The sequence below is a fragment of the Hippopotamus amphibius genome, chromosome 2 (genome assembly GCF_030028045.1).
Source record: "Hippopotamus amphibius kiboko isolate mHipAmp2 chromosome 2, mHipAmp2.hap2, whole genome shotgun sequence".
Lineage (NCBI taxonomy): Eukaryota > Metazoa > Chordata > Mammalia > Artiodactyla > Hippopotamidae > Hippopotamus > Hippopotamus amphibius.
The window spans coordinates 83,006,779-83,019,633 of NC_080187.1; the positions used below are offsets into that span (position 1 = coordinate 83,006,779).

Consider the following 12,855-nt stretch of genomic DNA (forward strand, 5'->3'; position numbering starts at 1 on the left):
CCATCTTTGGCTTGCATGGTTTCTCAATGTTTTGTGTACTATGTGCCGCGGCACAGGACAAAGGTTGGGGGAACAAAGAGTAGGAGAGCCTGGAGCTCAAACCCTGAGCTAGACCTCCAGTTATCACTGGGGCAAATTACCTGCACAACTGACAGTCTGACATAAATAACACCAAAACGAAGGGATCCTAGGAAGGCATGTTTACTCTTTAGGTTGTAGATCTACTTACCATGTCGCCTCTGTTAAAGTATTTGAGGGCTCTTTCAAGGATATGAAACATTTCCTCTCTAAAAGAGTTTCATCTTTCTCATTATTAAAATTAAGATTCTGGGCTTAGACTTTCATATGGTAACTAACTACATTTTTATCCTTCATGCAATAATCCCTTGGCCTCCTTCCCTTCCCCACAAATAATACACATTTGTAGCTTTAGCCACAGAGCACTACTTTCTTGTTTACTGGTAATAGCACCCTTTGGGGAATTCCCTCCTCCACAATTCGAAGCTTGGTTAAATACTCAGTCAAGGTAACGTCCTACCCTGCCGAAGGTGTAGGTAGGGGACCCATGGGATTCCGAATCTTAAGTGAGTGATGCAAAGACAGTAAATGACTGGAGCTGATCTACCCTACCAGGGGTGGTCTGTTGAGATGGTTCATCAGTACCTGTGCCTGGACTCCCCAGCTTGCCTCTTGCTCTTCTCCCAATTTGGTTTCTAAGCTTTGCCTTCAATTCCATAGGATTCCACATTCCTTATTCTTCTAGTTCCTTTTTAATTTAGAGCTGGTTTCTTGCCCAAAAAAGAACCCACCAAAAAAGAACCAAAAAACCCTACCATGAAGAAAGAATACAAATGGTCCATCAGGCCCTCTGTGGGGACAGAGATAGGCTGAGGAGCACTGAATAAAGCCTAGTTTTTGCAGCAAGAAGTGATGAAGTACATACTGATGCTGATGACCATAGTTACTGAGTATTTACCAGCCATTGTGCCTTATATATATATGACTTCGTTTAACGCTAACAATAATCCTATCTGTTAAGTACTGTTATCCCATTTCACAGATGGAGAAAGAGGCTCTGAAAGGTAAGGTTACCAACAGTAAGCCATAGAGCTAGTGAGCGCAAGTATTAGGATTTAAATATACGACTCTCCAACTCCAAAGCCTAAGTTTTTTAACCACTTGACTACATTGTCTCCAGATAATGATAGCTACCAGGTAGCGGGACTTAAAAGAAGAATAAATCCATGCCTTTTTATTTTGACAGATATGAATTATCTGGAAAAGTACATTGGAAATGAACATTGGCCAGCTTGCCACATGTTTAATTAAGAAATAAATGCCTTGCAAAAATGAATAGGCACTTTGTCATTGACATCTACAATTAAAATGCAAAGTGCAATTTTTTTCAGTCAGTAAACACTGCTTATTTATCATTTTTTGACAGCATTGTTCACTTTCAGTAAGCCAAGTTAACCTCCTAAGACGGGTTACCATGATGCAATCACAGAAAGACAAGCCCTGTTACATAAAATTGGTACCTTCAGATGGAAATGACCACTTAACTGTGATGGAGAAAGCAAAACAGAAAAGCAACAAAGAAAAGTGTTTTAGAGGACACTGAGGCTTACGGTGTAAAGGCGCATAGGGTTCCACAACTGGGTGATGCAGCCAGACTGTAACCTCCTAAATTCAGGGCCAGGCTTTGGGAGAAGTCTCACTTTTCACACATGACACAACCAAAGCCCAACTGGTTCTAAACACCCTTAACTCACCTCCAGGACCCCCTCAGAGTCTGAGGAGAGGCTGGCTTCATGTTTGGAAACGACGACAGCAAGGCTGCTTAAGGCTAACAGCGCGTTGCCTTTGACCACGGGGCTGTCTCTGTTTAAAAAGAAAAAAAATTCCAAGGGAGGATTTGGGGGCATTAACCGGGAGAAGAGAAGGCACTATTATAGGGAGGGCAGATGAGGTCAAAAAGCACTTCCATCCCTTCACGGAGCCTTGTAAATGCAGGTCTGTTTGTTTCCTGATGCTAGCAGCTTCTTTCCTTCTTCTGACACGAGTGCTTTTTAACTCTTCTTATAAACACATGGTCATTATGCTTTGGGTAACTTAAAAACTCAAAGCTCATATATCTAAACTCCTTCTTCCCAAAATTTTTATTTCATCATTTGACCTTATGTTTCCCAAGCTATCTTCTTTGGTGTCATCTTTGGCCAATATAAATCTATCAATTTGTTTTGGAAACTCAGCCAAGGACAGTTATGTGAATAAGCCCAGCAGAATGGAACTGGCCCCTGGCTTTTTTAAAGCGCTGGTGTGTGGAAGCAGCTTCTAGTGAACCACTTCAGATGGCATACTTTACAGCAACTCGACACACTGGCGGCTTTCCTCCACCATTATCATTTTCCCCTTCTTTCTCTTACTATGCCAAAGTCAGCAACCTTGAAGTCAGTCTGTCACGTAATTCAGAAACCTAGATAAGATGCGAAAAAGGCTTGTTTTTAGAATATTTGGATTGCAAGTTGCCTTTTTATATCACCCAAATGGTAATTTTCTAATATCGGCAATAAAATCTTAAGTTTGACTTCTGAAATTGGTATCAAGAAAATGGAATCTTTTAAATATACTTACCACTTGAAAATGTATGTTTATTATTATTCCACAATTCGAAAGTGATCCTATAGAATAAAATCCCCAATGGGACACTGATGAGATGCTCTTGGCTTGCCAATTACATCATAACAGAACTCAGGTAACACAGCACCCTTACCATCATTTAGTTCAGTTCTCAGTTCTACGATTGTGGGTTCCATAAATGCAGAGAATGTTTCCCCAAACCTGGACTTGAGAACTGAATTTGAATCAGTGCATACATCCAAGAGCTACTCCCCTGCTTACTATGGTGCAGGAATAGAACAGATGTGTGGGATGAGGAAGACTTCCAACCCTGCTCCCCATGCAAGCTTAGTATCTCCAGCCCTGGGCCACAGTCATGACTGAACATGTGAGTTAGTGAGTATCAAAAGGTGAATATACAACTGTGTTCTTGCATTTTTGTTTCCATTTGGTAAGAATGGAACTCAGGACTTGCTATTATCAAGTTCTTCTATCAATTCATCCATTCCTTCCTTCCTTCTCTTGCTCCTACTCTAGGGTAGTTAACCTCAGTGAAGGCTTGCTTTGTACTCTTGATCATTTTGTTCATCCCTTCTTAAATCACTCCTCTTTGAGGCCTGTCATACATTGATAAGACAACAACATTTACCTTGAGGGATGGGGCAGGGGGAAAAAAGAGAGAGGAAGACTTGAGGTCGAAGCAGTTTTGCAGTGAGAATTACTGGGAACTCCTATAGCTAACAATAAAACACCAGAAGCAAGGCAAGATGTGGACATTCCCAGGTGCCCTAGCCTGAAAATCATTTAACAAAATCAAAATTAAATCCTTTATTTCTAATATTCTCTCTTTCCTTTAGCTGAGAATATCTTGAAGCCTGTTCTGCTATAACGTGATCATGAATCCCTGAAGTTAGATTAAAAAAAATAGTTTTAAATTCTCAGTGAATTTATCACCCTGGAGAAATTCTTAGATGGTCACCAGACACTGGGTATCAAATCTTTTAAAACAAGAATATTAGTCAAGATGATATAAAAAAGTGTCTTTTTAACCCTGAAATTCTGAAAGAGAATTTAGCCTCAGTTTTTTTGTTTTTTTTTAAAATATTTTCTCTCATTCTGTGGGTTGTCATTTCATATTCTTTTTTTTTTTTTTTTTAAGATTGATTGATTGACTTTTGGCTGCGTTGGAGGGCCAGGACAGGGAGGGTGGGGGGGATTGTGGGAGGGAGGGAATATGGGGGTATGTGTATAAATACAGCTGATTGACTTTAGTGTACCTCAAAAACTGGTACAAGAGTGTAAAGCAATTATATTCCAATAAAGAGCCTAAAAAAAAAAAAGATATTCTTGGGCCAACTGGAAAAATCTGAATAAAGGCAGTATATTAGACAATTATGGTAAAAAAAAAAAAGATTGATTGATTGACTTTTGGCTGCATTGGGTCTTTGTTGCTGCACACCAGCTTTCTCTACTTGTGACGAGCAGGGACTACTCTTCGTTGCAGTGCACGGGCTTCTCATTGAGGTGGCCTCTCTTGTTGCAGAGCATGGGCTCTAGAGAGCCGGCTCAGTAGTTGTGGCGCACGGGCTTAGTTGCTCCATAGCATGTGGGGATCTTCCCAGACCAGGGATCAAACCTGTGTCCCCTGCACTGGCAGGTGGATTCTCAACCACTGCACCACCAGGGAAGCCCCTAGCCTCAGTTTTGAAACCGTGCCCCAAATCATTGTATTTAAAAAGTTTCACTGGTCTTAACATTCCTGAGCATGTATTGTTCTTGTAAAGTGGAGAAAAATGTATTTAAAGCCACTGGTAATTAAGTCTTTGGATGCAGACTAAATGCATATTTGGACATTAATCTTTAAATAGGAAAAACTAGTCCACAGTCACGCGATGTATGCTTAGCCCAAGTTACACATTTCATAAAGGTACGGTGACTAGCTCTTGATCATCTTGACATTACCCACATGCCTTGCAGTGACTTATGGAGAGAAGACACTCCATACATGCTCAGTGAGACAAATTCAAGGAGGAGCTGGCCAGGTGAAACTCTAGAATTGGTTCAGCAAAAACTTTTCACCTTCTTGATCACATAACTATCCCCTACCAGTCAAGCAGCAGTGACTAATTTGCATAATAATGTGTCAGCATCAGTACAGTATTTATCTAGGCAATACCACTGACATTTTAATTAAATTGTCCTCTGAAACAAACGGATGCCATTAACCTAATTAAAAAGCTCAAGGAAGGATGAGCTACAATGATGCTTTCTTAGGGACAAAGTATTACGTTACATATTAGTGACCCAATCCTTTGGGGATTTTTATCTTCAGGTTCAAATCTATTTAATTATTAACAATGAAAATAAACTTACATCAATCATCAGGTTTTATCTGTGTTCTGATTCTCCCTTAGTTCTATCCCTGATGCATTTAAAAATGCTCTCAAATGAGCAAATCAGTCTAATCCTGTGACTAGTATTTTACTTCTTACATTTAATTTATGCCTCAGAACAAAATAAGCCCTACATTGGCCCGAAGTAGCCTGTGGCAGCCACGGTCCAAGGAACAGAAGGCTAAACTGGCAGGAGGTAGCGATGGGGTCCTCACATGATTCGAGGAGGCCAGTGGGAAAAAGTAAAGAGAAAGCAGCACAGTGATTTTTTCTTCTGCTCTATCATTAATCTCTCAGCCTCTGGACCTTAACTATCTCCTGCTCACTTGCTGTCATGCCTAGTATTGTCAGGATTGCTTTAATAAGATAAGGTCTGTAAAATAGTTTGAAATTTTTGATGAGAAGGTAACACCATGAGAACATAAATTATTTTTACTCCATACCACTGAGAATGCGAACACACTCTTCTTAGGTATTAGTCATGAAACGATGCTTTGCAAACCTGAAGATTAAAGTCTTGGTGAAATAAAATTTTAGAATAGAATCTGCCAAAGCTGCTGGAGAGGCAAAATTACAGCTGTTTTAATAGAAAGCTGCTAGTTTCTTCAGCATTTGAGCTTTTGTTGCAAATGTCAGAGTACTGTTTTTAACAGGAATTAAGTAGACTATATAACAGAAGAAACTATGAAAGGTAAAGGTCAAAGGCAGCCCCCGCCCCAGAACCTCCTCTCCTCCAATAAGCAGCTGAGTGCTCTCCCACGGTGTCTGCAATTCACCAAACCAGATAAACAGACACAAATGAGTCCCTATGGAAGCCTCTCTGTACTTTAGTTTTCATTTTGTCAACAGACACTTCCCAGTGCCTCCCACAGAATTGAGTGTAGGGGAGGATTACCACTTCTATTTCCCTGTATTCAGAAAACACCAGACTGAGTAGTGATCAGGTATTGGGATCAGGTTTTACAGTGAAGTACCTGCTTAAGAAATTGCTGGTGGAAAGCGAACTCTAAGGTAGATTATGTTTTCTGGTTTTTGTTTTTTTAGGCAAAAATCTATTCAGCTACAGAAGGTTCTAGGACATGAGAGAGATAAACTATACTGTAGTTAAATATTTCTAGATAACATGGACTTTCAATACATATGAAATCCTCTAGGTCAAAGGTACATCTATATTATTTGGTGAATAAGAAGAAAGGAAGTCAAACAGAAATGGCAGCAAAGGCTAAGGCTAATAGTGAAAAGGAGAAGTGTATATAACTGACATGTAACTACTACCAGGAACAACTAGGCAGCTTGCTAACAAAGAGACCTGAAGAGATTGTTCAAACAAGTTCACTAGGGTATAATTTTCTTAGTGAGAATTGGCTTAAGGTAAAGAAAAAGCCTCAAGGTAGTAATACTCAAGTTATTTTTGCTAAAACAACCATAAGGACATGACGGAAACTGTCTTTTTAGTGGGTCTTCACATTAGTTTTTAGTATTAAAAAATTCAATATTTAGCTACCCTAGGCCCAATAACACCTGGAGAATAAAAGAAGGTACTACCTTAAATTATTTACTGGTTCACAGTTGAGATTTACTCATCTGTTTGTAAAATAGACACATTAGCAAAGATTTCTTTTTTTTTCTTCTCCTGTACTAAATCACAATCCTTTAAATCTAAGCCAGAGCATAGGCCATTTTGTTGGGTATACACATTGGTACAACTTTGATGTAAAAGTTTTGTGCCTGTACTGGTTCCTCTGTATTTTCACAGAAAGACATGTAGTAAGAATTAACTGAATATGAGAAAGGATAACAACTGATCTTTGAAAAACTAACTGAAAAGTCCTTTAAAATCCTTAAAGTTATGAAATGCCCTAAAAGGAGAAATTGTTCATACCTGTGAGGAAAAAGAAATGCTTATAGAAAATTTCTGGTAAAAGAATAAATGGATCTTACTTTGCAGCTGCTTTGGTGACCTCATCAGCCAACATGTCTCGAACCCTGCAATACAGATGGAAAATAGGTACGAGAATTTACGGTAAAGCAAGAAACCAATCTTTTTTGCTTATTCATCAATTAATAAGAACCTCTGGCAACGACTACAGATCTTAAAACTTCCATGTAGAATTTTAGTGTAAGGTGAAAGAACTGTAATAAGGGCTTCGCTTCTAAGACAGTTTCATCTTCCTATTCCTTAGGTTACTTAGTAGAGGCAGGGAAGAAGGTGAATGTGTTTTCATGGTGTCATCTCTTAAACTGAACAGTGGGTAAGCAAGTGTATTTTATATTATTCTCTGTTATGGACTGAATGTTTGCGTCCCCCAGCCCCAAATTCACGTGTTGAAATCTTAACTCTGAATGTATGGCATTTGGAGGTGGGGCCTTTGGGAGGTCATGAGGGTAGGGCCCTCATGAATGGGATTAGTATCCTTATAAGAAGTGAGACCAGAGAGCTTGCTTTCTCTCTGCTCTATGCAAAGCTACAAAGAGAAGGCAGCCATCTTCAGACTTAGGAAGCAAGCCCTCACCAGCACCAGGTCTGCTGGCACCTTGATCTAACGTTTCCCAGCCTCCATAACTGTGGGAAATAAATTCTGTTGTTTAAGCCATCTGGTCTATGGTATTTTTGTTATAGCAGCCTGAACTGACTAAGACATTCTCTCTTTTCTGCACAAGAGCGCACCAAAACAGCAACTTACTACTTCCAAATTGTAGATAATAGAATTGTCACTACGTATGTATATAAAATAAAATTTAAATTCTTGGCTATGGTATATGTGAAACTAATATAATGTTATATGTCAATCATAGCTCAACAAAAAAAAAAACAAATGTTGGTTATAAAATTGAACTAAAAGAAAATAATTACATTTGTGGATTTAAAGGAAGGTATGTTCAATGCAAATATTCACAGAATTTTTTTTCATGTAAGAGTCTTGAGATAAAGTGAAAAGCAATCATTGACTGCCAATTTACATTATGAAGAGGATATCATAAACATTTTCCCTATACATTTTGAGTTTCATAAATCAAAGTTTTTATAAATATCACAAAAGTTTTGCAAATATGAACTATATTTGAATTCATAAGTATTTGCATTTGAAATATAATAAAATCTTAGCTATTCAGCACTCTCTGAGAATGAGTCATTCTTAACAGCCAAGTTTTTCAGATAGTTGCAAACTGCTCCTTAAACTTGCACTTTATAAAATAGAAAATAAATTTCTCTAAAACATATTGTCCAATCTTGGTCTTCCTAAATGGAGTATAGTGCACTTAGTGTATTCTTTTATTGGTCAGTGTGAAATCCTGACAGATGATGACTTGCCTGTACTGTACTTCTAGGAAGGGCCACACCCTCCACAAGTTCCCTCCTCTTACCTACTCTCCCTTCTCTCTGCTGCATCACCAGTTTTTCCTTCTCCACTTGTGTTACTCCCCTTAGCTTGTGAACACACTACAATATCTACCATCTTAAAAGAAGCCCTCTAGCTACTGCCACTTTCCATGCCTTCTCACACATCAGAACTCATTTAGAAGAGCAGCTTATACCTATGACTCCAGTTTATCTCCTTCTACTCTCTCTAGACCCTTCTATAATTGGGCTTTTGTCCCTACAAAACAGCTCTTTCATGGTCACCAATGACTTTCGAGAGGCCAAATCTAATGCTCAACTCTCAGTCTCCATCTTTTGCAGTCTCAGAGCAGCATTTGACACAACTGGTTGCTCCTTTCTTGAAACACTTTCTTCCTTCAGCTTTTAAGATTCCACTATCTCTTGGTTTTCTTCCTACAACACTGATCACTAATTTTCCAGCTGCTTTATTGGCCCTCTCTTCATGTTCCCCATTTCTAGATGTTGAAATACTCCAGGGCTCAGTTCTCTGACCCTTTATCTTTGCTCATTCCCTAGATAATCTCATCCAGTGTCGTGATTTTAAATGCAGTCAATATGCTGATGATTCCCAGATTATATGTGCAGGCCTGATCTTACCCCTGAACTCTAGATTCATAGTCATCAACCTACTTGATATCTCCGAACTGCAGGTCTAATTAGTTATCTCAGGCTTAGCAAGTCTCAAGCCTGATTTCTACCCTAGACAGACCTGCTTTTCTATAGTTTTCCCCATTTTAGTAAATGGGAACTCCATACTTTTAGTTATTCACAGTCAAAATCTTGGAGTTATCCTTGACTTCCATCTCTCACATCCTTCATTCCATATGTCACCATGTATATTTGGAAGGGTATAGCTAAAATACCACTCCTCAAATTATCATTTTCAGAACATGAAATTAAAATTATGTGTAAAGGAAAATAGCAAATAAGGAAGCGAAACCCAAATTCTTAATCTCTAATCTTAAAACCAATGTCATAACGTTTTAAACTGCATTGCTGGTTTTTAAATTAATCTAGGAAATGTACCAGAATAGAATTAGTTAACTGTGCGTGCATACATGTGCATGCTCGCGCACGCACGTGCACACACACACACACAGCTTCTGCTTTTCTACATATGCCAATTGTTAGTAGATAAAAAACTGAAACCAAGTAACCTCTGAACAGATTTTTATATTAAAGAAAACTGTGGCTACGGGCAAAGCTATTTAGATTCTGGGCACTTTACTTAGATTTAGGCTGCTGCAACATTAATCTGACAAGGTATTCATCCCAACCCATGTAACAATCTGAATTGCCTTTAATGTGCCAGCACTTACACATTTCTAGATAATACAGTGGGGGTTCACTGGGGGACATCTGCCAAAGAAATTAAAGCCTTGACATGGTATAGTTGCTCCTAATAATGAAGATGTCTTGGGGAGGGAGGAGTAGGGGAGTATTCCCTAGCTAAATGAGTGGGAAAAACACTCAATTTTCATTCAAAAGCATACAAAATAATCAACTATAGGGGAAAAGGGAAAAACAAACCATTTCTACACTGCTTTAGAAAACAATAAAAATATATAAGATCCATGAATAAAGCTCTCCTTCTAGATCTGGGGAGGAAATGGAAAAAACACCTATCACATCTTCAGCCCTTTGCCCTTCAGGCTCATACAGAGGTTAAAATTCCAACATTAAAGGCTTTAAAGTGGTCACCTTCTTCCTCACAGTTCATTTCCCATGACAAATAATGAGCACAGAAAGCCATCTTCTTACCAGAGCCAGGCTGTGCTTTTTTTGTATTGCACCTCCTCAGGTCCTTCTTTTCCATGTTTTAACTGCAACTCCAGCTCTCCTATCCTTCCCTGCAAAAAGCACAGCATCAGTCAGCATGCAAACTCTATGGCCAAAATTGTCTCAAAATTTCTCTGGAAAACACTTAGGTAACAATCCTTTCCCAATTGTCCTTAGGTGTTCCTGATAAGTTATCAGACTTTGACAGAGGCTGTGTGAGGAGACAGAATTATATCACTGCTCAGGATTCCCACACTCACCAAATAAGTATATCCTGGAGAAGTTGTATGTTTGACAAACTTAGTGCAGAGCACTTCATTTTGGGGTATCTATTAGAAGCAGATTTGAAGTCCATAGGTCCTATTCAACAAATTCCCTATATCGTAATAATATGCATGTGTCAGCAGCTGACAATTTGAACTAATATGATACCAAGATTGGGTTCTGGGTACCAATATTATAACAGAATGGTAGAAATTAGTAGGAAGTATATAATACTTAAGATTTAGGTAATGTATAACAAAAGTTACTCTCAAACAGATGCATATTACACATTTCTATTGCTAGACTAAACTTATAATTCTCAACCTGTACCATGCAATAAAAGCATGGCTAATATCATTTCTTTAAGGGCAAAGCCTTCAAATATACATTATCTGTTCCATTTTTTTTACATTCATGATTATTTTGATCAGATGCTTTCCCCTCTACTCCATCATCAATTACATTATTTAAATGTAATTAAAATTCTGGTTTATTGGCATACCCTGAATTGAACAAGAACTTAGACTGCATATTGTATTACTGAGTAACACCAAACCATTTTCAGAAGTGGTTGTGCGGCTTATATTCTCACTAGCGGTAAATAAGAGTTCTGGCTACATCACATCCTCACCAGCATTTAGAATTGTCAGGCTTTTAAATTTTTACCATCTGGGGAGTGTAAAATGGAGCCCATTATGGTTTTAATTTTCATTTTACTGTTTACATTTACAAATGTTTAATGACTATTTGGGTTTCCTATTCTCTTTTTCTATCAGTTGTCTTTTTCTTATTGATTTTAGAGTTCTAAGATGCGCTCCACAGAAGAAAAATGAATCTCTCTATATATTCTAGAGAGGGAAGCAATATAGCTCTAGGTTAAAGATGTGGACCCTGAAATCAGGATGTCCTGACCTAATGCCATTTCCACTTACTTGCTGTGTAAATCTGGACAAGTTACTTCACCTTTCTAAGCTTCAATTTCCATTTGTAAAATATAGCAAACACCTAACTCATGGTATTAGAGTATCACGTAAAATAATGTGGGAAAGTGTCTATTTTGTGCAGTGACTGGTACCAAATAATTGCTACCATTACCAGGTTAGCTATCAAAAACAAACTCCCCTTATTATCTTTTTTTTTTGGAAACTCCCCTTATTATCTTCTTATAATCTAATCTCTCATGAATATATCTAAATCCTTCTTGAAATAATTCATATTTTTAATCTGTATACTCACAAAGAGTAAATGGTTCCCCAAAATGTAACATCCAGACTATAGAGTTGCATGTCCCTGTATTTCCCTCATATACTCTCAGTTACTAGCCTGTAAGCTCATTGAAGAGGACAAGGTGGGTTTTATCCATCTAAAGAGTCCCGGTATTTTGCACAACCTCCAGCACACAGTGCCCTGGGGCTCACTAGTTCAGGCACTCTGAGATCTGATGGGCATTCTGCTCACATCCTTCATAGTTTCTATTTACTTCAGTCATGTCCATCCCCATCTCTGTGTTTTCAGTGACAGAATCCTGACCCCTTCCTTCTCCCTCTGTCTCTTGGAGCAAGGTATCAGAGGTGATCAAACTGGCAAGATATTGATATTAATATTTAATATCAATAGTAGCCTCCCAAGAGGGTAAGCAAAATAGAAAATCATGTTTATTGCCTATTTCTGTTGGTTATGCTTCTTAAATCAAATCTCTTTCCTCCTAAAACATTTACTTTCCATAACGCTTTCCCCAAAAAGACAAGAAACAAGAAATTAAAAAGTTAAAAATCTGTTCAGAAATAAAACACAAAAAAGGCCTGTATACGTGCAGTCTCTTGAGAAGGTCTACTTTTCTGATTGCTCCTGTAGCCATAAACCAATACAACTATTCTATCATGATTAAGTAAATTTCTCATTTTTTCTTTCTCAGAGTCTTGGTACTTCTCAATCTCCTCTTCTGAAATGTCTCTAACTCCTTCCATCCAGCCCATGTTAGGCTATTTATTCAGATCCACTTTGCCATCCAGTTCTTCACCTACTGATAACAGAGATGTGGTGGCATTCAGCTCAGACACCTCCGCTTCTGGTTAACAGCTGGGGCGGGGCGGGGGGGGACGACGGGGGGACACTCATTGGGAGAGAAAAGGCTGAAATGATCACTTGAATTGAGATTTTTGGATTGCCTGTAGGTTCCAATTATTAATTTATCTATTCCTCTTCCTTAAAAAAAAAAAGTCTTCAGCCTATGTAACCACAAGCTTGCTGATCACAGTGAGCGATATCATCTAACTCTAAACTTGCACATTAAAAACAAACAAACAACCTTTACAAAGAGTAATCTGCTAGGGGTCACAATTCCTGACTGGTTTTTAATTCAGATTAGCATGCAGCCAGCTGACAAACTCAGGAAACAGGTATCTGCAGTCAACCTGT

At 38.4% G+C, this 12,855-nt stretch overlaps 1 protein-coding gene across 3 annotated transcripts in view; it reads right to left on the bottom strand.

Annotated features, from left to right (window-relative positions):
* Positions 1-12,855, bottom strand: part of FOCAD (focadhesin) — a 275,956-nt gene that overhangs the window by 61,320 nt on the left and 201,781 nt on the right. For all 3 annotated transcript variants that reach the window (XM_057720105.1, XM_057720103.1, XM_057720104.1), the window contains 3 exons: positions 10,156-10,244; positions 6,954-6,998; positions 1,773-1,881 (listed from right to left, as the gene is read on the bottom strand). In XM_057720105.1, the coding sequence (XP_057576088.1) occupies positions 1,773-1,881; positions 6,954-6,998; positions 10,156-10,244 (243 nt within the window). The remainder of the gene's footprint in view (positions 1-1,772; positions 1,882-6,953; positions 6,999-10,155; positions 10,245-12,855) is intronic.